The sequence below is a fragment of the Taudactylus pleione genome, unplaced genomic scaffold (assembly GCF_031769625.1).
Source record: "Taudactylus pleione unplaced genomic scaffold, aTauple2 ptg001314l, whole genome shotgun sequence".
In the NCBI taxonomy this organism is placed as follows: domain Eukaryota; kingdom Metazoa; phylum Chordata; class Amphibia; order Anura; family Myobatrachidae; genus Taudactylus; species Taudactylus pleione.
In genome coordinates this window covers 11,015,732-11,043,727 of record NW_028285714.1, presented here as the reverse complement: position 1 = coordinate 11,043,727, position 27,996 = coordinate 11,015,732, and the positions used below count along the sequence as shown (strand labels likewise).

General features: G+C 43.5%; 2 protein-coding genes across 4 annotated transcripts in view; both read left to right on the top strand.

Annotated features, from left to right (window-relative positions):
* PRXL2A (peroxiredoxin like 2A) overlaps positions 1-1,588 on the top strand; it is a 42,046-nt gene extending 40,458 nt beyond the window's left edge. For both annotated transcript variants that reach the window (XM_088463031.1, XM_088463030.1), the window contains exon 6: positions 515-1,588. In XM_088463031.1, coding sequence (XP_088319157.1) covers positions 515-619 — 105 coding nt within the window. In that variant the 3' untranslated portion in view covers positions 620-1,588. The remainder of the gene's footprint in view (positions 1-514) is intronic.
* Positions 1,589-14,491: 12,903 nt separating this feature from the next.
* The window catches only part of TSPAN14 (tetraspanin 14), a 114,128-nt gene continuing 100,623 nt past the window's right edge, over positions 14,492-27,996 (top strand). For both annotated transcript variants that reach the window (XM_088463086.1, XM_088463085.1), the window contains exon 1: positions 14,492-14,701. The gene's annotated coding sequence lies outside the window, so the exon portion shown is untranslated. The remainder of the gene's footprint in view (positions 14,702-27,996) is intronic.

The window sequence follows — 27,996 nt, the reverse complement described above, 5'->3', positions numbered from 1 at the left end:
AGTGCATTTGTACGCAGCACTCAATGTTGCTTGCACTTGAGCTTTAAAACCACAAACCTCCTATAATAAGCTCTTTTAGGTTACTTTTATTCTCATCAATAGGTAGTACAGTAAAAGCTTCTAAACATGTCAGCAATTGTGTATTAAATGAGTAATTACCAGTAATAAAGACAAATCAAATGCACTGGTTACAGTTGGCACAACGGTTAAAGATGTAGGCTTCCTTCATGCAAGAGCCTGTTATGTGGGAGATCACCCACCGAGAAATAAATACATATATTCCACTTTTTTATTTTGCTCAAGGCTTCTATTGTTTACAAAAGGAGTAGAAATAAAATGTAACAAAGGGCACGATGGATGACGCATGTAATTCCACTTACCGCTTCTGTCAGATATTGGCTCACTGTATTATTTTTCTGCCCTTTCTAAACAAATATAGCTTTTATACAGTATAGCTGCAAAGAGACCTCTGCTATAGTTCTTTTTATAACTTTTTGTGTTTCACAATTTCCAGGGAATTCTCCTCGAGCATCGCGAGAAGGAATTTGGAGATAAGGCGAATTTGACGGCCGTCCTTGAAGCTGCTAAGAAGATAAACAATCAGAAAATTTCCCATTAAACCATGGATACTGCTCCACACAGCAGCCTTTTACTGATCTGATACAGTAGTCCTATTTCCACATAATGTTCTATGTGTAATACTCTTACCTCAGTTACACACAAAATAATTCCTTAGACACCTTATTTATTTTTATAACATTGTACATGGTTGTGTCCTCATTACTGAGAGCACACACACATTATTTTTACAAGTATTCCCTATCTGGGTTTGCTTGGCAATGGTGCCTGGTTCACATTAAAAATGAATGTTTTAATATATTCATGACAACGTAATGGGTCTTCCTAAAATGCTGTGCGGCTACAACATCAGAATAGCTACAAAAAAGACAAAATCAGATTAATGAGAATGTTATTGAATTCAATATACTATGTGGCTAGAGGGAACTACTGTCATGTTTCAGGCCCTGGAATATATGATAAACTAGCAACTGTGTTTTATATTATGAAACACAAAGTAGCATAATACATCAAAGCATATGGAGGCAGCACTCAATCCTATGCAAAACAGCGCGGTGCAGGGTTCAAACATAATCCTTAGAGACGTTCACCTAATCCAAATATGTAAGGCAGAATCCGCACTCACTTGAAGCAATCGGGCTGCTGAGGAAAACTGGCAACAGTTGAAACGGACCGTTGGGCACCTACTGAATACCATCTCTGCATGTATATATGTGAATAAAACTTATTCAATGATTCAAGTGAGTGCTGGTCCTGCCTTATCTATTTGCGTTGGGTGAGTGTCTCTCTATAAATTTTTCAATATTTTGTCCTGGACATTTTACACTGGTGGGGGGAAAACACACAAAAATGTTCAGGTTTGTCAAAGAAACGTTAAAGCTTCACTAAAGTCATGTTCCTCAAAATGAATATGAAAGTGACCTATAATAATAATAACCAATACAATTTTTTGCTTCTATTAATATGATGTGAAAATTAAACAAATAAAGAAATGTCAACAAAGTGTCAATCTGTTGTTTTCAAGCAATGTAGTGTACAGTTAGTATTAATGTAATGAGCAAACAACTCTGAGCATGTATAGATGTGTCCTCATACATCTAGCCTCAATACGCCACTCAGCGTGACTTGCCTGGCGTGAATAAGCCCTAGGTCTCTTGCTACCCTGCTAGCGCGGTGTCTTTTTTTTTTTTCCTGAAACATGCGATGCGACTAGGACGCACCAGCAGACTGCGCTGATTAGTTTAATATGCAACATTTATATATATGTGTGCACCTGAGTCTCTATTCGAACCACATCTACATCTTATATACATCAATTAATAATCGGTTCAGATTAGTTTGAACTAATTTAATTGAATCGGATTGCTTTTTGGCGTTTACATAAAACTTTCTTACATCGGCACTTATTATTATAGTAATGTAGGGATATCTTAAAGCAGAAATTTATTACAAAGAGTCTACAGAGATTTGTCATGGTAACTCACCCCTCCGATGATTTCTGTCCAACTGTATTAAATCAGCATAGTACTGATGTGATACATAACGAATAGCTACTGACTGAAGACTGCACATGCACAGGGAGTGTCCGGAGGCGGCACCAGGACTCGTAAACATAGGGCTATCCTCAGATGCCCAATTACTAAGCTTTTAGTCACTTAGAAAGCGGATATCACAGTTTAACGTTATTAAGAGAAAACAAAGATGCCGCTGGGGAAAAGTGCTGTTAACTCCTCATTTCGGGTGAAAACCTGTATGTCTCTTATGTCATTGAGACCGAAACCATTTGTTTATTGCTTGACAGAAAGCTTTTAAAAAGTCATATAACCGAATTGATGACAACTCATACAATCCTTTATTACATGAAGGCTGAATATATATCCAGTAGATTACATTTTGTACTTCTATACTAGTGGTCTACTGTTGTCATCATTTATTACATGCAGTAGTTAAGAAGGTACTTGATTAATCAGCATTGAAGACTGGACTTTAGTAATAAAGGTTTATCACTACTTTAGCGTTGACTATAGAACACAGCGGTTTAGCCTATCAGCAGCCATGATGTTGTGCTTCACATCACTAGAGCAGAGAGCAGTTTATTAACATCCAGGAAGGAATACATCTGTGTGCTCACATGAGTGTCTTAAGAAACGTGTAAATATTTGTCATTTGTAACATTTTCCAAAATCTATTTTTAACCTAAGTAACGATTAGCCCTCCAGCAAGCCAAGCTGGATCTTGAAGCAGCAAATTAGATTTAATACTACTTAAGTTGTGTACACTGCAGGATTGCAGAAGTGAACCGGTTATTAAAAGGCTGATAGCCAGGCATAACTATTTATCTAAACGGAACAGGTATAGTTTTCTTTTGTATTATAAACTGGTTTTGTTCATTTGCGCTTTTGGAAACAAATACAGTAACCTGAGGCAATAATGATCTAATGTACAAAAAAGCATGGCACAATTTGTTCTGCTGGTGCCAGATGATAATCTGTATTGGCACAAACAAATATTTTCCACAGTATTATTTTTTTATTTGGTTTTACACTAAAGGATCAATACTTCTATTTTTATCTTGAAATCTTAATTATTTAAACAAAAAAATATATATTCTAAAATAAATGAATTATACACCCACATCTCTTTTAGAATTCTTAATTTACTTTGCTGCTCTAAGAATGTTTAGTAGTTAGGCTCTGAAGAAACACATAAAACATGCAGTAATAACAAAATGCATGTCTTGCCGTGGTAACCCTTTCTCTCAGTTGATTGGAAAAATATTGTATTGTATAGATGTTGACATAAAATATATATCTTTTGCCAGCCAAGTTGATAAAATGCAGTGTGAAGGTTTCTGGCGAGGGCTGGGTGTTCCCTTACAAAGAGTAGAAAGGGGAAAAGAACAAATCGGCCCTCGAAGGGCGGCATGACCCAAGAGTTTCACAACTTGTCCTTAGCATTAAATCATTTATACAATCTCCAGTTTGTTGAGTTGTTTTCCTTTTTTATTCTAATCCGGTTGAAGTTGTAACATTGTGCATATATTCACAATTAAATAGCTACATTTATTTGTTCTGCACTTGGAATTTACATCCATCTGGAACTTGAAATTTACCAAAAAGGTTACAGTTAAACAAATTAAATAAAGCAATTGTTGTTTTACAATATTTTCTATGTCAGTATAGAGCAGGTAATAAACAGGGTCTTTCTCTGCACTATTTTTAATGGATATATTGGGATGTATGCAGTGCCTTCACTAGGGGATGCGGACCGCACCGGGTGTCACCATCTAAGAGGGTTGACATGAAAACGACGTCTCCTCAGTGACGGAGCTCAGCGCTGTACACTGATGAGTGGAGGGAGAGCCTCTGGGGGCAGTCCTGCATCCCCCGGAGTTCTGGGCATGCCCCCAGAGTAATGAAATAGGGGATTAAGCTGCAAGGCCACATCCCCCACTTTTCGGACGCACATAGGGGCTTTAGTTGCCGCACTGACCCCAGAACCGCCACTGGGTATATGTGAAAGTGGGCTATCTGAAATGTGCCCAACCTAGCCTCACAATAAGGGCTGATTTATACATAAAGACCAATAATATCAGAAATATCCATCCTACAGTTTTCTGTGTTTTATTATTGCTCATGCAATAGAATTTGTTATGATAAGTAAAGTAGTACTCTGCACAATGGTTCCCAAACTCTGTCCTCAAGGCACCCTAGCAGTCCAGGTTTTCAGGATATCTATACTTAAGCACAGGTGATTTAATTAGTACCTCATTCTGTTTGATTTATGCACAAGTATGGATATCCTTTAAAACCTGAACTGTTAGAGTGCCTTGAGGACCGAGTTTGGGAACATCTGACTTAACGCGATGTACTGGCCAGTATATGTCATTTCTACAATGAGACCATTTACGAACCTTCCCTTAAGCTGGGTACACACTAGGCCAGAGGTTGCCAATCACGGTCCTCAAGGTTCCCTAAAAGTTCAGATTTTAGAGATATCCATGGTTGAGCACAGGTGATTTAATTAGTACATCAGTCAATTTGATTTAACCACATGCGCTTAACCTTAAGCTGCATACACACACAACGATTTTGTTACCAACGATTTTATGAACGATTTTCTGTCAGATTTTATAAAGTGTAATGAACGATTTTTATGAACTACAAACGATTTTTGCATATTCCCTTAATGAAAATCGTTCAGTTGACAAGTCTGACTGAACTACAAACGTGAACGCGCATGAACGATAATCGTTCATCATTTGACTCAGAAAGTGAACGATTTTTTCAAACGATTATCGTTAAACGATATCGTTTAACGATTATCGGACAAAACATCGTTGTGTGTGTATGCAGCTTTCAACCTGAACTGTTGGGGAGCCTTGAGGACCGTGTTTGGGAACATCTGCACTAGACAATGTGTGCACCCAGTGACGACATGCGACAGGATGATCTATCGGGCTGTCCATACACACACTGCACGATCTGGTGTACAACCGTCCGATATATTGTTCCCCCTCTGCATCTAAAACCATGGTGTCGGCTTCCAGATCTTCAGATTGGCCTGCACTGCAGGCAGATCTGAAGATGAGGTGAATGACGCACGGGAGCGTGCAATAGTGCATACACAGACAATGTGGACGATTTGTCTTTCTGATTCGTCCCAAAATTACAAATTGTCTAATATATCATCTAGCTGCAGTGGAACTACACATCCCAGCATACACTGCCACAATTTTGCTATTAGGGAATGCTAAAACTATGGCATGGCATGCTAGGACATGTAGTCCCACAGCAGCTGGATGGCCACGAGTTTGACACCCCTGATAGGGTGTACCCAGCAGTAGAGCAGCGTTTCCCAAACTCATTCCTCAGGGAGCACTAACAGTACATTGTTTTTATTTTTAATAGCCGGTGCACAGCTGTATTCATTACTGGCTGATTTCACTTGTGATTCTGTGAGGAGACCTGGAGACCATGCACTGTTAGTGCTCCCTAGGGAATGAGTTTGGGAAACACTGCCTAAAGCTGGTATACACTAAGACGACGGATCCCCTATCTCAGTGGTTCTCAAACTCGGTCCTCAGGACCCCACACAGTTCACGTTTTGCAGGTCACCCAGCAGGTGCACAGGTGTAATCATTACTCACTAACACATTTTAAAAGATCCACAGGTGGAGCTAATTTTTTCACTTGATTCAGTGTGGAGACATGGAAAACATGCACTGTTTGGGGTCATGAGGATGAGTTTGAGAACTTGTGCCCTATCTGATGACTGATAAATGCATTCACACTTACCACTCATGAGCCCGATGTGTTGTGCCTGAAGTGACAACTAGGCGGGCATTTAAATGTGCTCGCCCAGTTGTAATGTCAGTCACCGGCCGGGTGGTCGCCCGTACACACATCACGATGTGCAGATATATCAGCCATTGGCTGTGCGCCACAGCTGACACGGTATGTCTGCGAATGACGTAGTTCACAGACATATCGCTGGTACACATCCGCTAATGCGCCCACAATATATCGGCCAATGTGTACCTAGCATAGGAGTGTGTGGTGAGTTTCTTTGCCACCAGCTTGCTTCCCATCTATACTCAGTACTACTACACTGTACTGCTCTTAAATTTACAATAGCTGGATGTGTACCATGACACCAGGGCCATTCTTTTCATTTAGCAAGAATATGGTCTCAAATGGTTTCGTAGGGTAGAATAAATAAGGCTCTTAATTTTCCTTCGGTCTCCCAACAAACTTCTCTCTAAGGGGTCTATTATTCATAATATAAATATGATTTTTTATTACTAACTTTTCATATGAAATTGTCAATTCGGCGTAACGGACCCATTCAGTATCCTTGTAATGCAGGAGATTTCACTGATATTTCCTGGTTATCTCTTACCACCGATAGTAGTTGCTGTCCCCATTCATTAAAATGGGGACATAGAAATTATGCCAATCAACAATTTCCGATAATAATTTTTTTTGGAACTTGTGTGTGTAACACAGCACCCATATCTCTTCACAAGCCGGCGTTTACATGGCAGCTTGTGCAGTAAAGGGATCTTTTCAGATCCTTCCCAACTGGCTGAAACTTACATTTATAGAGCTTCCGTATCTGCATGGCTGTACAGGCATGCAAGCTGCATTTAATACAATAAAATATTGTGCTTGCTTTTGTACTTGTTTTGTACCATCTCTCTGCTCTGTTGCACGTTCAGAATCACATACTGCATATTCATGGGATGGTGATGGCACATACAGTACTCAGACTGGAAGTTGGCTGTGGTGAAGAGTGGATTTATAGAGAGGCAAGTAAACTTCATCACACTTCCGAAAGCTGTCTCCACAGAAAGAGCAGCTTTTCAGAAGTGATAATAAAGTAGCTGGGGCATGATTTACAGCAAACTCGTTGTTTATCACAGTGAGATCGAACCTTACTTTACATAGCACAGTGCCATAACTAGGGGTGTGCAATCGGTGCTGTTGCACAGAGTGCAGATCTCTGTGGGCGCGAATGTCACTGCCACACGGCCCTTGCTTCTAGCTAGCAGGGTGCCTGTAACCACTTCCTACATCCAGGATCTTTGCTGCAGTGATGCCCGGAGTGTCCTATGGACGCTCCAGACATGCACACTGTACAGTCTCTCTGAGTATCCTCTTGATGCTCCAGCCAGTTCTGTACTTCTCGTCGCCGCGGTACCATCATGACATCATCCGGTCAGGGGGCACGGACGGCACAGGGTGCAGTGACAGCTAGTTTTGGCACTAACACAGAACATTTTTTACATTATGAATAGACCCCCAAGTGTTTGGAGGGTGGCTCCTCTCAATAGAACACAGAAGAGTAACATGCAGACTTACCTCTTGTACAACCCAAAATTCAAACTGAGAAATATGTGGAGTTGATGCCATACTCTACTTGGCTCAGACAGTGCTCACAGTCTCCCCAAGGGTTTATCTCTGAGGTGGGATCAAAGCAGCATATGCATCTAAAGAAACCAATCAAGATCGCACACCTGTAGGTGGAGGGTGCTCTTGGAATGTGGTAAAGATAGATTTAATATTGTTTTTTATAGTGGAACTTAAGGTCCCAGTAAGCCTGTCCCAGCATGTCGGCACTTGGAGAACCACAAGTGCAAGCATGCCCAGAAATTCTGGGCATTGTGGAGCCCATAGTTAAAATATTACAAAAACGACAGGACACACACAATGATTTTACCCTTTATTAAACACTAACCTACTCCTTGGGTGTGCTCTGTCCCCTTCTCAATGTATTAGTCCATGGTCTTATTAAAACAAAACAAAAAATGCAGTTATCCGAGCCAAACGGACATACTGTACATTATGTATAGCACTAACCGCTATATGACAGTTCCCACATGGGTCACTGCACTACACAATGGTGAAGCGCTAAGAGTCAGACACTCTCAGCCAATTGCTGATGGTTTCTATGGCAGCATCCACTGATTGACTGAGTGTGTCCGATTCTTTGCCAATCAGCGCTTCACCATTGTGTAGTGCAGTGTCCATCGTGGGATCTATCAGATCCCGGTTAGTGCTGTACATAATGTACAGCATGTCCATCTGCTCAGGTGACAGCATTTTTAGTTTTACCAAGACCCTGGACTACTACAGGGAAGGAGATCGAGCACCAGGGCCGTAACCAGGGAAGTGCGACCAGTGCCATGGCACAGGGCACCGCAGGGCAGGGGGCGCTGTTACGGCCTGTCGATTTCCTGTTTATTATAATTCTCACTTGTAGCTTCCTCTTCTTTATCCCCAGCATCTCCTGGCCCTTCCCCATGAGGCCATGGTACTTTTTCAGGTGCACTATCTTCTGTCCCTATGTAAAAATGGGGGGGGGCGCCAATGCTATCTTTGGCACAGGGCACCAAAATGTCTAGTTACGGCTCTGCCTAGCTCTGCCTAGCACATCCAAGGAGTAGGTAAGTCATACATGCCTACTCTCCCGGGAATCGCGGGAGGCTCCTGCTTTTTCGTGTAACCCCCAGGAAGAGTAGGCATATCTGTAAAGGGGGCAGGGCCTAATGGTGTTTATCGTCTGGTCCCGCCCCCCTGAAGAGGAGAGCAAGTTCCCTCCTGCTGCTCCCGGAAAGTTGCAGAGGAATGTTGGTAAGTATGAAGAGTGAGTGTGTTTAATAAAGGGTGTGTTCTATAATTTTTGTCATATTTTCTTTACAGTGGAACTATCGGTGCCAGCATGCCTAGAATGTCAGGACATGCTTGCACTTGTGCAGGCGTGCCGGGCCCAGGTAAAAAGGGGGCATGGCCTAATCGAGGCTGGTGTGGCCACGCCCCCTTAGGAAAAAATGTATAAAGATAAAAGTGGGGTGGCGCTGTGAGCCCCCTCAGCCCGGAGCATAGCCAGTGGGGGGTGCGATCAGTGTGATCGCTCCGCCCACAGGCATAGGAGGCTACTGCTTAGCAGCCATGAGCAGTCTCCCAGTGCAGTCCAGCACACAGCAGCATGTGCTGGGCTGCTGTGATGTAAGAGGGAATGGGGGGCGGCACCGGTCCCGGACTCCAGCCGGGCCCATCCAGCAAACACGGGCCAGGATAATTAGTACCCGCTCCCCCCGCTCTCAAAGCCCCTGCACTTGTGGTTCTCCAAGTTGTGGAATGTCGGAGCAGGCTTTTAGCCCAGGGCTGATGGATCCTCGGCAGGGGGACCCAATTTATTTTTGGGGTCCCGACTTTCCGAGGATTTCCAGGAGGGCAAGATTTCAATGAATTTTGCAGGATACCTACAGTACTTGCTTTTCAAAGGCTCTGTTGGTCTATTTTTTAGGAAATGCTATGTTTTATATCACATATCTGAACTCAAAACCTATTAATGCTAGCATATAATCATATATGTTTTGGGGGAAAAAAAATCGCTGTTCTATTTGTGATAATTAAAAACATTAAAATAATTGTGTGTAAGCAGTGCCCTCTAGTGGCTGAGTTAGGAATGACTAAAAAATGATTTTGCCAAGTGTCCTACTACTGTATTTTACACATACTGTATCAGATCTTTCTATTCTGTGAGTTACTAACATGACTCATTCATCGTCACACCCAGGAACCAAGTAGAGAAGCTGCCTGGAAGTCATACAGGAAGTGGCTAAAAGATAACAAAGTTATTGACAGGAAAGAGTGAATACAGTCATATGTTTTATAGTGTATCTATTACCGGGTTATTTAAATGAAAATTTCTACCAGGAAATACATTTTAGCTCTTGCAGAAAATAATTTACAGTAGCCCCTATGTATTAGGGATGGACTTCGGAAGCCTGCCAACGAATGGTGGTTGGGCTACCACCATTGGATGTTGCGATACGATGGTAGTTACCCATCGCATCAATAGCACTCGATGGTAATTACATTGTGATGGTTTGTGCATGCACAGTTATCCGGGTTTGTGTGTAGGAAGACGGGGCTGCTGCTGCTCTGTGTAAAGTAGAATTATTGTCTCTGTCAGTTCTGTTGCCAGAGTGACTTCAGTGCTGACCTAGTGTGACTGTCACACTACCCAAATTATCCATCTCAACACCAAACAGAACAGAAGACAACAGGCAACCATCGGAACACCATTGGATCAATACTAATCGATGGCAACAGACATCGGAATATTGCCTTTGAATGGAAAAAATGCTGCCAAGAAAATCACTGATAGTTTGTAAGCATTGACCATCGATGTCCATCCCTACTATGCATTTCACTCTCATAGATTACTGATTCAGTGCAGGGGTGGTCATGCTTAGAATGTCACATGATACAGCTTTAAGTTAAACCAGTATTCACATGTTATTAGCCTGCATATAGCAGGTCAAATGTCTCTTAAAACAAAGGCCCTGATTCAGAGCCGGACGCTCTGACCAGAGCGCTCGCTCTGAATCAGGGCCCACCTCCATTAATATGGAGCGTCCTCCTGGATGCTCGTATAGCTGTGGGTCACAACCCACAGCATATACGAGCGTGCAGGATGATGGTCGCGATGGTCTTGACCATCGCGACCATCGCCACTGCGAGCAAAAGCCTGCGGTTGAGTTTTTCTACCGCAAGGCCAGGAGTGATTTTGGCTCTATCAGAGCCAAAATCAGTCCCACTGACATCACTAGTGATGTCAGTGGGGCCGGCTTCTGACGGTAGGCGTTCCCTTGGGCATGCCTCCGTCTGGCAGGCACGCCCCCGGCACGCCCACCAAAGGGGGCGTGCTGTCAGTCAACATCGACAGCACGCCCCCTTTGATGAGACACTACGAGCGAAGGAAAGTCCTTCGCTCGTCGCGTCTCTCGCATGCGCACGACGGAGCTCCCTCCGTCATGCGCATGCGCAGTGCAGACCATCGACCCACTTGCGAGCGGACAGCCGCTCGCGAGTGGGTCTGAATGAGGGCCAAAGTTCTTACATTTTCTCATGTTCAGCACAACCTAGTTGAATGCAAATATGCTTCTCTTATGAGTTACAGATGGATCATTAGAGATATTGAAGGTCTACAGTTCCCTCTCTGTATAGGGCAACTTAAAACACAATTATCTATTATACTATACTGGAAACTTTAAGTATACTTTCCACTTCTCCCAATTTCAGCGCTCTGACCTGCAGTGGGAAAGATATGAGGGATATACTGTCCGTGGATGCTCTGTATAGCAAACTAATGGAGAATCGGTGCCATGAACACTTGCTACTGCTATGTACAACAATGAACGTGTGTTTGTAACGGACGGTGCGAAGAAGCAGCCTAACGCTTCACACAAGCTAGGCATACCTGAGTCCCAAGCATCACAAAGAATTTTTATATATAAGGAATGGTTTACTGAAGTGAAATGTGGTATAGAAACAGTTCACGGGACGTGCGTTAAACGCAGAATCACCCTTAGGTATTTATTAATAAAGAGACTTGTGGCCTTTCTTATGGGAAATTCACACCCGGTTGCTAATATAAGAGCTTTTGCCAGATGAGAACGCTTTGGTACAGTGATTACCGTCTCTTACTTGCTGCTCTGAGGCCTTGGTATCACTGATGACCCAATGTGCCAACAACATGGAATTTTATTTATATTTGTTTGCATGGGTCTCCTCTGGGTGCTCTATTTTCTTCCCATAATCCACATTCTGTTTGGTTAGTTGGCTGGTGAATGTATCTGCCCTGGTCTTTCAGATTTAAAATTTCCATGGATCAGAATTTTTGTCTTGTGATTGTATTGTACAGCAAACTACATTAAATTGGTGCTATACACAGAATAATACAATGAAAGAAAAAAGAAAACAGAGGGTAGATTCCTACCCGACTCTCGGCGCTAATGTTATTAATACAAAATTGTCAATTGGGATCAGCTGCAACTGCTAGGAGTATACTGTGAACTCCCACTAAGATACTAATGGAACAACATGGGCAATGCGCTGTGATCACGTCTGACTATGATAGTCAGACGTGATCACAGCGCATTGCCCATGTTGCTATACACAGAATAGTAAAGAACAATGTGCTAAGTTTATTGAATTTGGCAGCTATTTACTGTAGTCTTATTATGGTACCACAATAAAGGACTTAGGGAGCTCATTCAGAGCCGCTCGCAAGCGGCCCGATGTTTGCGCACTGTGCATGCGCCCCGTCCGGCGTGACCAAGCCTCGCTGAGCGACTGAAGTTCAGTCGCTACGGGGCTCGCAACAAGACGGGGCGGCTGTCAATGGTGAGTGACAGCTCGCCCTGTTTTGTGGGCGAGTATGGGGGGTGGCTGGGCAAACGCATGCGTTCCCTTAGGAATGCCTGCCGTTTGTTGGGCGGGCAATCTGACATCACTACTGATGTCAGTAGTAGACTTCCTGCTCTATTAGAGCAGGGAGTCCACTCAGCCTTGCGGCAGCCTAGACCCTTCCACAGGGGCTCGTCGCAAGGCCGATGGTCCCGATTACCGCGATGGTCTCCTGGCCGCTCGCACAAGCTGTGGGTGGTCTCCCACAGCTTTGCAAGCGGCCGGAGGAAAAAAAAATGCCCACAGACCTAGCGAGCAGCTGCAAGCGGGTCTGAATCAGGGCCTAAGACCTATTGTAGTACACAGTATAATCAAGGATTGCAGCTTACATAGCAAAGAAAAACCCATCCCGGCTTCGCACAGAAGCAATGTTGAATTTACGGCAATAATCTTTTTTAACCAAGGTCTTATAAGATCACTATGTAGACAACATTGGTCATTTTTCATCCTGTCGTCAACACAAAAAGATTTAGTTTTGACGTGACAGAAAAGTGCCACGTAAAGGTGTCCATGAGAAAAACAGTCTCCTCTTTGGACAACTCCAGCCACGCTAATTGTCTGTCCTTGTGCTTTATTAATTGTCATGCCAAAGGAGATTCTTACCCGAAATTGGACTTGAAATTAAAGAATCGTTTTTCACATAAATGAAATAGGAATGGTAAAAAAAAAGGGAAAAACTGAAAAATTTTATCAGTAAACAGGACTTACATCAAGTTTTCTGGAGAAACCGGATAATATGTAAAGTCCATCATTGTGATATATCTTTAATGGTTTAGCTAACGTAAGCCAAAAAAGCGCTTGGTCTTCTGTTTTTTCATTGACTTACTTCACTAAAATTGCCACTGCTCGGCTCCTTTTTGTCATACATTAATGTTTCATACACCTAAACCTTCCTCTACAAATGCTCTATAGCAGTGATGGGAAACCTCAGGCCCGGGTGCCGTATAAGGCCTGCAGAATCATTTGGTCTGGCCCACGGAGCTTTTTTCTGCTACCCTCATCTGGCTAGCAGGGTGCCTAGAATGGCGCCCTGCAGCCAGAAGCTATGCAGCAGTGCCGCCCGAAGCGTCCTTAGGATGCTTCAGACGGTCACACCGCTGCCCTTACAGCTCCTTGGAGCAATCTGAGGATGCTCCAGGCATTGCTGTAATCACCGGCGAATGTTACCCCGCCCCTGTGGGGCCTGCATCGGGGCCGCAAATAATGTTATATACATACCTCCCAACATTTGCAGGCTGCAAATAGGGACACCCGCGCGCCGAAGGTGCGCGCTCCCGAAAAGGGGCGTGGCCTTCCCGTAAAGGGGGTGTGGCCTATCAGCATGCCCCGTTTACATCACTAATGCTTCTCCCAACTTCCCCCCCACCGTGGGACACCACGGGTGGGACAGCGGGACAGACCCAAAAAAACGGGACTGTCCCGCTGAATGCGGGACAGTTGGGAGGTATATATATATATCAAAATGGCCCTCTGCATAAAATCTGTACAGTGGTTCTCGAGATTAGCTCGAACAAACAGACATACACCTACCAGGGACTGTTTTTTTGACTTGCTTCAGTAAAATCATCACTGCTCGGTTCCCTTTTGTCATACATTAATGTTTCATACAGCTAAACCTTCCCCAACAAATGCTCTATAGAATAGTGAGAGATGCATCAAAATCCCCAAATCCATCTAGTGGTTCTCGAGATTAGCCCGAACAAACAAAAAAACGCCTACCAGGTACTTTATTACGATAACGTTTATTGTAATTTTGCATGCTTTTTATTACATGCAGAACTCCCCTAACAATGCAGTATTGATCAGTAGACATTAGTGACAAGTGCTATTTTGTCATTTTGGTTACTTGTGCATTATTGGCAGCATAGCGTAAAGTGAAGTACATATTTAAAAAAAAAAAAAAAAACTGTCATTACTCGGCCAGCTGTGCTCTTTGAGATCTGCACATTCTTTAACCATTAATATTTAATGCAAATCGTCCTGAGTGTGTGGAAGCACAAATGTCCTCATCAGTTTCCTTCCACCTCACACTGTTACTGTACCAGCCAGAGTTAGTAGTCATCCTCCCTTGTAATCATCCTCCCAGTCCCTCCCCACTGCACATATATTGGGCTTCTATCCAGGCCAGAGATTTCTGGTATCAGTGTATGACACAGGGTAGTCTCTCCTCCCCCTGACATTATTACATGGAAGCCGGAGACTGGGGAAAGCTGCTGCCTTGTGCTTCCTGTGTGATGTGTGGGAGGAGCCCGGGCTGTACACACTGGCCGTGTATGATCACACAACTTTCTTCACAGGCTTCTTCTGTATTGTAACTTCATTTCATTTTGCATTCCTGCATGCTAGCCCGGAGCGGCGAGGTAAGCGCCTGTTTATTGCACGTATGTGTTTTACATGTGTATTATGATATGAAGCCAGAAGGCACGGAAAAAGAGGTTGGTAACTAGTGGAGGGAGAACACCCAAAAAATATTAATACACATGCAGTGATGTGGCCCTAGTAGTGTTTTCAGCACTGAAAGGGTTACTTACACTGTTACAGTGTTGTGCTTTATGTGTTGCTGTTTGGCAAGTGAATTTGAATTTACAAACATATAGAGGTCTATTTACTAAGCAGTGTCAGGAGACAAGAGTGAAAAGTGATTAGGTGCCAGCCAATCAGCTCCTAACTGCCATCTCACAGGCTGTGTTTGAAAAATGACAGCTGGGAGCTGATTGGCTGGCACCTTATCACATTTCACTCTATCTCCTAAAACTGCTTAGTAAATAGACCCCATAGTGTTTGTGTATGTATGTGTGTATATATAATATATATATATATATATATATATATATCACAGATTGATGTGCACTGTATGTAGCTTATGTAGTTAGTTTAATAATAAATAAATGTGGCAGTATACAATTAAGAGTGGCAGTGTAATATTCTCCTTTTTACTGTAGTTCTCGTATTAGTGATTGTTTTGCCACTCATTGAGCACAGTGCATTTACATAGGGATTGATGCAGAATTAGGGCAGTTTGTGTAGTGTTAATTCACACTTTGTATGGCCAGAGCAGTGGGTGCTGTTTTGGTGCCCATGCAGATTTGGGTAACACTGCTATTTATGCCTGCCTGTTCCTGGCGGACATCTAATATAGGCCAAGTACACTAAGTGTGTGTTCACACAGTTGAAAACTGGAAAAAGACACAGCTATGACTGGGGAATTACTGGTGGTCGGAGGCAGGTGAAAATATGATTATATTGGTTGCTGGCACTAGCGAACCGCTTAACAATTAATTGTTTGTGGATGCTCCACTAACATTGGTTGGTGGTTTATTTATTGCTCGGGCATAGATTATGCTTTTGTGAGTTTATTTAAGCAAAGTATTTTTTTTTTCCCTGCGGACAAGAGACTGGGAGCTGTTTGATATTTAATTGATGCCGAATCATGAATGTGTTTGTTGCACATAAAAATAACGGTATACAACAACAGTGCAAGAGAGCGCAACGTGTGCAGTTTAAACCTAGTTCTTATGCTACTATTGCTGACTGGAACGCAGGGGGTGATCCCAAGTTAGACACAGGGAAAGAAATACTTTCCCTCTGTGGATGTGTCCGAGTCACACTGCGCACGCATCCTGATGGTCAGGTCGTCAGGTCTGGATTAAGGCTTGTGGGGGCTCCACCAATGAAATTGACCATGACCCTGATCTCACCCCCCCCCCCTGCCTCAGTATCCGCCACTGCATAATAGTACTAATATAGCCACAGGACAGGTGGCATTTGTGAGCTACAGTGAGGGTCAGTTGGCCCGGCAGGGAGATTGGAATAGAACCCTTTATCATAGTCGCTATCATGGGCAGGGGAAGGGCAGAGTGCACAGTAGAGGGCTAAAAACTAGGCACTGCTGCATTCCCTGTCACGACCCTTGTGGTCGTGATTGGTAAAGATCATGCCTTTGGCCACCATCTTCCTTCTAGAGCAGCTGTTTCTGTCTGTTCGTGGAGTAGCAACAGCCTGGGCTGGGAGATTGGAAAGGTATATTTCCCCTTCAATTTCTGTACCTGGAAGTGACTTGGAGTGAGGGTTCCCTGCCCATACAGCCCACCAAAAAAAGAAACTTGTCCCCACGTTGGCTCACTTCGCTCGCCACGCTTCGCTTGCCACAAGATTATATTCCCACGTGGATAGTAGGAAATGACGTTGGACAGTAACTGATGTCATCAGCGTACAAAAACTGAAGGGGATCTATCCACTTTCCTGGAGATGGGGGACCCAGGCGAGCGAGCCGAGCACTGAGCACGTTTACCCCGTCTGAGGAAAAGACTAATGGGCTTTACATTTGGAGAGTCTGTGATTCTGCTTGGAGCCGGCCAGGCCAGGGAGGTTGCAGAATGGACCAGGTAGTGGCAATGTGTGTGATTTCCCGGCCTATAATCCGGCCCTGACGATGATTATTGCTGTGGGATGCAGATCGTGCTTTTGGATGGGAACTGGGGGGGGGGGGGGTGGTTTGGTTTACAGGTGGGGTCATATCGCAAGCATGTCGGTGTCTGTGACTGCGGCCCTAGGAATTCTGCTCCTGGCCCAGATCAGCGCCTTTGTTTGCATGTCAGCGGATTCAATCCACTGCCGGTGGGCGTCTCATCCGGACACCCATCCGCAGCAACATTAACATAAAGACACAGTAGCGGCTGCGACAAAGGAGCGACTTGGATTCCCAGCTATAGGTTAACCTTCTGTTTGTTTCCTTTTTTTGATGGTACTCAGATATTTTTCTTTTTTTTTCATTTGTCATTCTTGTATCTATTATTTAATAAAATAATAATCTGAAGATTTGTCCAGATTAATCTTTCATAAACATTTATCAACTTAGAACTTTAGGTGATTGCTGGTACCTTTATCCGTAGAAATAAAAGCACTGGGCAGCATAATACTTAATGCTGGTGATCAGGAAAAATACAGGAGTTTGTAGAGATTTATAAGCGGTAAACGTAATTTGTTCTAGGGAATATTATTGCCACGGTTAAGTTTGTTTGGGTGATGGTGCCATGACGCTAGGGGAATGACTATGCGGTATGCACCTTGCTATGCGATTTGCGATCCGCCGGGCGACATATCGGGCGGTCTCCACACATGGAGCGAACAGGTGGCCAACCACCCGATATGCCAGTACCCCCCTCCCCCACCCGCATAGCACTGCATGGGATCGTACATCGCATCCCCAGATCAAGAGAACATACAGTAAGATCTGGAGGTGCGATGTGCGACACCAGGGAGGGCGCACTGGCCGACATCATGCCCACACACGGTATATCGCACCTTGTATGGGCAGCTTTAGTTTCATGCAGCAGGATATCTCTTGAATTTAATGCAGGCTGGCAGCAATAGCAACAATTGCTAATGAATAAGATGAATCAAATTTTATTTAATCTGCGCTAAGCATTTCACGGCCAACTTGCAGCTAATTATATTCGGGCCCTAGTATCAGTCCTACCACATTCCACAATACAGAATTAGGAGGAGTATTTCATATCTATACTAATATTATAAGAACATTGTGTCTCTGTCTGTTCCAAGTTGGTTGAACAACTACTGAATGTATTTTTATGAAAACAGCATAATTTCGTAGTGGAAACTCCTAGAAATAACCTGCACTTTGTGTCCTCTCGATCCGTCTAATTCAAGGTGATCAATAACAAAAACATAGCGTAGGACCTGCGGCTTCTGCCTTCTTTGAACCTGCGCCGGGAGGGAGTGAAGCCAGCTTCTCGATCACTGCTGGCCACAGTGATCGGGACACACTGCTGCTTCAATGGAAGTCACAGCCGCACTGGAGGTGGGGTATCGCTGGGTCCTAATCACTGTGGCTAGCAGTGATCGGGACACAAAGGAGGGTGAGCCGCGGGAAGATTAGCTTCCTGCAGCCGCCTAGTGGGCGTATCTGACTGGTCGCATCAGATGCGACCATGTAATGTAAAGCCCAGCCTGGTGTGGCCAAATGTAATGCGACCATGCCAGGCAAGTAGTTAAGCATATCTGTTCACTGTGTATTAAAACAATGTTATGGACAGGCTTTCATTCATTTGCATATAAAGCAGTGAAAATAAATGTTTGATTAAATTATCACATAATATCTCAATATCAAGGTAATATAGTGGAAGTAAGGAAATTTAATGGCCATAGATAATTCTCTCTTGAAACATACAACAGTGAAGGTGAGTCAGTTACCAAAATAGGTAAAACAAAAGTTTGATTATTTATTAAACTTTTTAGATAAACCTCAAAATTCAGTTTCAGGAGTAATTTGAGATAAAAGAATCCCCATCACATTAGGTTGCGCCTTTGATCAGGAAGTAGATCTAAAGAGGAAGTGGCACCATTTATACAGCTGATCTCAGTCATTGCACAGGCTGTAATTCACCATGTGCTGAGTCCTTTTTTAAATAATCCTGAACAAGAGTGTTGGTTATTATTCTCTATACATTTCAACATCTATTCTGGTGAGTATATAGTATATAAGTTTTACTCTACCTACATATTTCAATTTGTAAAGCGGTGTATTTAATAGTTCAGAAGTTGTTGCAACACCCAAAGATCGATAACAGGGGATATTATTATTTTAGTTCCCCTGTTCCAGAGACTCAGTAAGGCTGCGAACACACCTAAGGTATTTCATGAATATACTACTTGGCTAGTCTTGACTTTGGGCCTGATTCAGAGCTGAACGCTCTGACCAGAGCGCTCGCTCTGAATCAGGGCCCTCCTCCATGAAAATGGAGCCGCCTCCGGGCCGCTCGTATAGCTGTGGGTGACCACCACAGCATATGCGTGCGGCCAAAAAGATGGTCGCGATGGTCTTGACCATCGCGACCATCGGACTTGCGACGGAGACCCTGCGGTAGGGTCTCCCTGCCACTAGTCCTGGAGTCATTTTTGGCTCTATCAGAGCGAAAATCACTCCCACTGACATCACTAGTGATGTCATTGGGGCCGGCTTCAGACGGTAGGCGTTCCCATGGGAACGCCTCCGTCTGGCAGGCACGCCCACCAAAGGGGGCGTGCTGTCAATCAACATCGACAGCACGCCCCCTTTGGTGCGGGACCCGGAGCGATGGAAAGCCCGTCGCTCCCCGGGTCTCGCGCATGCGCATGACAGAGCTCCCTCCGTCGTGCGCATGCGCAGTGGGGAACATCGACCCGCTTGCGAGCATACTGACGCTCGCAAGTGGGTCTGAATGACCCCCTTTGTTTTGAATGTACCAGTTTGTAGCATACTTGCCCACTTTCCCAAAAAGTGCTGTAGTCTCCCGTTTTTTTCTTTTTGGGTAGTCCCCCACACCCCCAGAGGACATGCTGGATTTCCCGCGTCCCACCCACTTCCTAGTGAAGTAGACCCGGATAGGGAGATTATTGCTGGGATTCGCGGGTCTGTAGAGAGGGGATACTGCTAAATTGCAGGAATAGCTTCTCCTCCTCCCCACGAACCTGCAATTTGCAGCATTTTGCCGTGACGGGGACGAGACCTACTGACATCAATCTGACCCCGCCCCCTAAAGTGATCAGCTGTATCTTCTCTCTGGGCGTTTTTCAAAGAGGAGAAACCAAAATTATTAAAGTATGATTTTTGATTTGCACGTCTCCCATGTATCTGAATTTGTATGTTTTCAAATTGGGTACTTGTGTACTTTACGGACTCATTGCAGAGAATGTTTGTTTTAAATGGAAAGTTGTCCCCACCTAAAGAAGAAAGTTTTCCCCTCGCAGGCACGCTGTGCTCTCCACGCTTCAGGCTCGCTATGCTCACCACAAGGTTATATTCCCCCTCTGTGCCCACTTGGATGGTAGGGAATGACGCTGGAGCCTGGGAATGATGCTGGACAATGACTGATGACGTCGGGGTCCTCTCCGTTAAGGGGATTTAGACATTACGATGATTGATGATAATAATGAGTGTAGGACACTTGGATTCTTTCTGCAATGAGTCTGTAAAGTACACAAGTACCCCAAATTGTGTCATTTTGTCCTTAAATATTTTGTAAAACATAGGCCGGTATTCAATTAGTTGCGAAAAGTCGGAATCCGCAAAATAGTATCGCCAATTGAGACTTTTTGGCAGACAGAAACTTATCTCCATATTCAATTGCAAACACTTTTTTTGGGATAAAATAAGTACAGGAGTACTTATTTTATCCCCAAAAAACTGCTTAATGCTATTCTTCACAACTAGTGCGAAGATGCTACTTAGAAGAAATTGACACACCTTAACTACTCCATATAGCTTTATTAGGGCTATTCAGGGGCATGTACATTGATCCCCAATGATCGTGCATCTTTTAGGGGCTATGTGGCTGATTTCCCCAAATCTGACAATGCTTTTCGCCTAGTTTGCATTCACCGGGTTGCGTTTTCGCGTGTTTTGGAATAGAAAATGGCGAATAGCGGGGACACGCACGATAAGTTTCCGCAGCTAAAATAGGCTATGTAGGCAAAAAGTCTGGCATGCGAAAAAGTATCGCTGGTGCGAAACTAATTGAATACGGCCCATAGAAGGAAATCTAAGTAGTAGAAGTTGCATTACTAGGTAGCAAACCTATTGTAGTGAGTACACATTACCATGCTTATTACCCATTTGGTGATTCCATTACCACAGCATGGTGATTCTTTTACTTTATTAAAATATGTGCCCAGGTTACACATTTTTTCAAAATTTTGCCACATTTATGTAGATGTGTCCTTGTAATCTGATAGAGCCAAAATCACTCCGGAGCTTGCGGTTGAAAACCTCAACCGCAGGCTCCGGCTCGCAATTTCGATGGTCGCGATGGTCTCGACCATCGCGGCCATCAAAAAGCACGCTCGTATAGCCTGTGGGTGGTGACCCACAGCTATACGAGCGTCCAGGAGGACGCTTCATGAAAATGGAGCCCGGCCCTCATTCAGAGCGTGCGCTCTGCTCAGAGCGTACGGCTCTGAATGAGGGCCATAATGCATAGAGTTTATCACTGTAAAAAGGCGATTCTGTTTCCGGTGGAACAACATAAAGTAATATACAAGAATGAATTTGTAACACCGTACATTGTATTTAATAATTAATCAATAATAAAATATTAGTAGCAAATATGAACATAATATCAACTGTTGACATTCAGTACCTGTTTATATTTCGACTGCTCACATTTCCATTGTCGACATTACGACCGCATACCCCTTCTGCAATCACTGGGAGCTCGCTGCCTGAACCACCAGCTGTTGCTAGATGGTAAACAAATTCTGTTTCTACCCTACAGTGTAGAACCTAAAAGTCATTATTATTTTAAACTCACTAGGACAGGTTACCTAATTAAAACATAAGAAAATGTACTTACCACAGTACATATGGGTGCAGCTAGCTACAGGACCACCAGCCTCTGGGGCCTACCCTTCCTGTCACAGAACCATGGGGAATAGGTACTGTATCAATCGTTCTGAAAAGGTGGAGACATTGGTTGCTATAGGCAATCTAAATTTATAGAATTGATTGGTTGCTATGTGCAACTTCTCTAATCAACGCTATAATTTAAATGAGTTGCTATAGGCAACATCTCCACCTTTTCAGAAGGTTTGATACAATTCCCCCCATATGTCTGTCTATTTTCAGCCTGGGGGCACTTCAGATTAATTGCATGATACTTTGTTGTTGGTTAGTCTTTTAAAACAACAATTGTATGTACATTACAATACAGTGCAATTAATGAAGACTGTGCTAGCATGTTTTCTAAGAACATTATAAATCTATTTGCTGACAAGGTTTGTATAGTCTCACAAACACGCCTTTTAGTGTGTCATTTCCTGTGTGTTTGTATTAACATCATTTTAGCAGCCCTTTAATTATGCAACTATAAGGTAGTGAATCATGTATACAATGTCCTCATATTTACAACCACTAATTCAGTGTGTGTGTCACTTCTGCAAACTCTAGTTACCTGACAAGTGACTGACAAAATAGTGTTATAAAGATCTAGAACAAGAAGCCAGGGTCCTTCAGCCCTTGCGTCAGTGTGCCAGTCATTGGGGCTGATCAGGGTATTGCAGTTGTAGTTTGTAACAGTACTGTATGTATAGTCCTCTTATTTACATTTAGTACACTTTCACTAATAATACAGCAGGGAATGAGGGTGTGATTTTCTCTTTTTTTTTTTTTCTGCCATTTGTTCTATTCATTTACTCCGCTGCAGGTTGATGATTTATTCTGATTCATCTAATTCTGCAACATAGGCAATTTTTCATCCGTAGACAAGCCAATGTCAGCACAGCTTGACATTTACGAAGTGTAACCATTAATGCATTTTTGTTTTCACATGTTTAAAGATCTAAACAAAGTACACGTGCAGAAGTGAGTCCAGTTACTGTCTTTGTGGCTGGTATGTGCGCTGTGGCAGTTACCATAGCGCTGAAATTGCAGGTTTTCTTGAGTCCACATTGTGCCATTCTAGAATGGCTCATGGCAGAGCCGTAGCTAGAAAGTTTATTGCATCGGGAAAGAGAGAGCACTGGCGCCCCCCCCATTCTCCAAAATTGTGTATATGTAACTCTGACTTACTGTCCCTCTCCATGACAGGCTAACAAATGGGCAGCCTGTCCACTGCGCTGAGACAGATCGGGTGGTGGGCTCCTTTATTCTCCCAAAGCTCTCCCCTCACAGTGAAAAGACTCCATGCGCACGGTATCTATTCACCCGTGGGAGATCTGTCACCACAACTTTTCCCACCCGCGGGACGCTGCGGCCTGCATGTGGAGAATGCACAGGGCAGGCTGCTTTAGTGGTACGTCGCTAAAAGGGCAAGTCGCATTTTGACCCTTTAAAATCAGGCCGGTCCTGTGCAAAAGTTTTAGGCAGGTGTGGAAAACATGCGACAAAGTAAGAATGCTTTCAAAAATAAACGTATTAATAGTTTATTTTTATCAAATAACAAAATGCAAAGTGATTGAACAGAAGAGAAATCTAAATCATATCAATATTTGGTGTGACCACCCTTGTACACTTGCACACCGATTTGAAGGAACTCAGCAGGGAGGTTGTTGGGCAATATGTTATATAATTATTATTTTTTTTTTTAATGATTTGTCTCCCTCATCCCTTCACTTACATACTTTTCATAAATTTTTTTCGACCCTCTCAACTCTTCCATTGTGTAAACTTAATGATTTTACCCCCAACCCCTTCACTTTAGTTTTAAGATTTTTGTGCCCCCCCCCCTTATTCTTTTTACATAATTTAGTGCTCCGCTTCTTATCCTACAGTATCCGCTTTTCTTAATTTTCTTCTGTATGGGCTGCTGGGGCTGGGCTCATTCTGGCCAGGGAGCTAGAATTGCTGTGCGGCATAATGTCTCTTTTCGTGGATGAGACATTCTGCCGCCACAATGCCTTATTACCCTTTTACACCACCAGACACTGTGATGGGCAGCATGGACACAGAGGAGAGGAGGGCAGATTTGGGGCCGGGAACCAGGGATGGGACAACACATACAGGGCCATAGGGAAGGCAATGCGGAAAGTGCCATCAACCAAGGCGCAATGCCCTGGGGGCCACTGCTGTCCAAGCCCCTGATGCTTCACCGCTCCAGACTACAATGAAAAAAATCCCGGACACATGTTGTGATGGATCGTTTGAGAGCAGCGTGCCCAGGACTTCATTCTTTGTAGTCTGAAACAGTGGTGCATCAAGGGCTGGGGCAGCAATGGCCCTCAGGGCATTGCGCCTGGGTTGATGGCACTTTCCGCATTGCCCTCCCTATGGCCCTGGCACATCTCGTCCATCACATTGAATACCCTTACCTCCATTGGTGTGAAAGATTATGTTGGTTATAATCTCCTCAAACACTGAAATTGCTACAATGAACAAACAGCTGTGTATTTTAAAATCTGTAAGTTACATTTGAGTACAGATACCTTTTTATGCAAGTTTTGCATATTTGTGCTCTGTACATAGAATCTATAAGCATTGTGGGGGGAATTCACATTTCTGCTCTCACCCCCCTGAGGAGGCAAGCAGAAATGTTCGAAAAGTCACCCATTTGGTCACCCAAATGACACTTTTTGCATTGCGCCCATTACTTTAGATGGGTTTAGCCGTTTTGCTCAGCTAAACCTGGTGCTTTTGGGTGTGACAAGCGTGATAATTAGTGGGTTCCCAAAACAATTGAATATCTCCATTGGGGGACCATTAATTATCACCGCGTGATGCATTCCTACACTGATCACATGCATATCGGCATTGAGTAACGTCATATGGATGAGCATCTTCCGATAAGAGCTGTCCTTTGCGGTTTTGGGGCTTCCGGTTGTGTTACCCATAAGTCCCTCTGGTGTACTTCTGCGAGCCGTGGGGGTCCCTGGGAGGGATCCTATTGGATCCCTCTTGGGGAAAAACTCAGAAAAGCAGCTCACAGGCCTCTATTAGGCAACACCATTTGTAGATGGCGTCGTCTGCTGGGACCAAGCTCCGGAAAGTTTTGCTTTCCAGAATTTCGTGCATATGCGAAAATGCGGCTAAAACTCAGAAAGCGGCTTTTTGTAACGTTTAACTGCATTTTTATTTTTTATGCATCCCACCCAAAGTATCAACCAAATAGCTACTGTCACTTTACAGGCTGTGTTTGAGAAATGACAGAAGCTGGTTAGTACTTTATCTCTCGCCAAGCTTTGATACATATCCCCCAATATCTTTATTAAACAAATGAATATTTTAGATCTGATATTCCTTTTTTTATGTACTTATTTACTTTTTATCGTTATTGTAACATTTGTTCTATATTAGCGCTGCATATACTTTTACAATTTTTCTTTTTGTTTGGGTGAGACAACACCTGATACAGCAGGGATCTTTATAGTTCATACTATATTGAGCACCTAAAACAATCATTATAGAATTATTTTATTATTAAAGTACATCTTTAGATTCTACAGTAGCCTTGGTAGAACTGGGGGGACCAGTGTGCAGCCCCCCCCCACCTGTTGAAATGTACCTCCCGCGCTCTGCATCAGCACTGCATGCTTCTCCTGCGGCGCCATCTTTCCGTGCCTGTGTCTTTGTTAGCTCTGTGCGGCACCATATTTTAACATTTAGCAACAAAAAGATAAAGCCAGAGAAGCATAGGGAGTCGGTGCAGTGGGTGCAATGTGGGACACCCCTGTACCCATGTGTCCGTGTGCACAGTACAACCTGCACCCATGATAAATACACCACTGTCTCCAGGGGGAGTCTGTTATCAGATTCTAATTCGTATCAGTGATGCCTATGGCTGATACTGCTTTCTCGCTGAGCAAATATTATACAACACAACTTTACTAATTATTAGTACATAGATGTATATATATAAAATATATTTTCTAAAACCGTGCGATTGAGTATAGCTACCTATTTTCTGGAAGCTTTTTACTGCTTTGACTGAAAGGCACCTATCACCAATGAGAGATCTTCTTTCCTGGGCCTTTATTATGGTTTGTTGGGGAATCTACCAATGAAATTGTCAAAATGATATGCTGGCGATGCTATTAAAGCGTATAATGTGTTAATGTTCCCAGCACCGCAATTGTGTTTAACACATTGTAGTCCCTCCAGTTCAATTTATGCCACAAATCCCCCCACACTGTTGATGTAGCTATGTGTGTGGGAGGGGGTACTTAGGCAATCACCACGGCTGCCTTGTTGTTAATCCATCGCTACTGGGGGGGTGGGTCTGGAAATTATGAAATCATCACGCTAATCTGAATGTTAAGCATGTTAATAACCACTGCAGACCGATTGATAAAAGTTGGTGTAGAACTGTCCTCCAGCCGCGGAGGGAGCAACATAATGCACACAAGACTATTATAATTCTAATTGTGTTTACCTACATTCTTTCCCTGGGGCAATCTGGAGACTTGTTTTTTATGGTGGGGTGGTTATTTTCGCTATCACTCTGTATAGCCTCTACAGTACATAGGGGAGTTGTACAGTATCAAAGCTTGGAGAGAGAAAGTAGCAACCAATCGGCTACTAACTGGCAAACACAGCCTGTAAAATGACAGTTAGGAGCTGATTATTTGGCACGTTCTCTCTCCAAGGTTTGATACATTTCCCCCATTGTGTTTGTCTTTGTGATCCTTGCTGAATCATGCCCAGTTGCAAAGTTGCACACAGGCAGCTTTGCAATTGCGATCCTTGCAGTAATGCAAATGCAGAAGTAGGTGTATGACACCCACTGCTGCATTTGTGATCCCAGCACTGTGACTGAGGTTGCGGGCATCACCATTGTGACCGTCGATGGTGGACGGTGGCCGGTTGGCTGTCTTGCGAGCCCAGCAGACTGCATACGTCCAGGCAGTACCTAAGCTGTCCGCCCCCGCACCGCTTCTTTAAATGCCTCTACCTGTCACTCAGGCAGAGGCCTTCAATGGTTTGCGTGTCTCTTAGCAGCACCCATTCTGCCCACTTGTAGAATGGGTCCTGCGCACGCGCAGATACTCGATAATCTGGAATCTGCATTCGACAGTGTACTTGCGTGCACTGCTGAATCAGGCCCTTTGTTGGACATTAAGTAACGTGTTACACCATTGTTATGGGTTCCAATGACTTTAATGTGAAAAAGATTCTACTCATGAGTTATGTTTGTTGTTTTCCTGTAGTCTCTCACAAGTATTATGACTCATTTTTGATAAGACTCTGAGTGTCTTGGAGTGCCTAACTTATTATTGGTCAGCCAGATATTGGAGCTGATGGTGCATGTGTCATGCTTTCTGTTTAGCAAGAGATATTCAGAGAAACTGCGGTTTCCTTTATTTTATTCCTTTGCACAATACTGACTGACAATGTGTACACACCATTTTTTTTTAAATACAACTACATGGGAAATTAACATTTAATTTGTATTAACCCAGAGTTTTAATAGTTTGTACATCGTAGCCGATTTATAGTATTTTTTTTTTTTCCTGCAAGTATTAAGTTTACGAAGATGGTAAAATGCTCTGGTTGGAGGTGACTTTAGAATGGGCTATCTTGGGCCAGGAACCTAGGCAGACATTACAACTCTACCAGCCATTGGTTAGCAGTTACTTAGCCACCTCATGACAAATCTGCTTTTATTTTAGTGGCTTACAAAGTGCCTATTAACCAATGTAAGAACTTTTACCTGCTGGCTCTCCTGACTGGCTCTCCGGTCAGCATTTGACATCCTCAGCGCTGACCGGCGCATGCACCATTTCCTAAACAACGCTGCAGACATCTTTTGCAAATGCCAAAGTTGTAACCATCTCCTTGCTGGGATAGCCCTTTGTCGCTCGGGGTTTCCCAGCATCTGCATTGATATAAATATAGTGTAAACTGCAAAAAATACTTACTACTTTAAGTAGTGATTACTAAATCTCCAGTGGAGCTTATATTAAATTCCCCACTAGACATTGTCTAGGGTTCTTATTCATCAGCTGTCCAATTTTTTTTTCTCACTGCTAATGTAATAATGTAATGTAATACATTTTCCTAGATTAGTGATGTCTGTGTAAGTGTAGATGGACATTTATTTATTATCAGTTATTTATATAGTGTATACATATTCTGCAGTGCTGTATAGATAATATTTGGCCATCAGTGGAGCTTGCAATCTATATTCCCTACCACATGTACATGCACATATACCCGGAGGAAACCTAC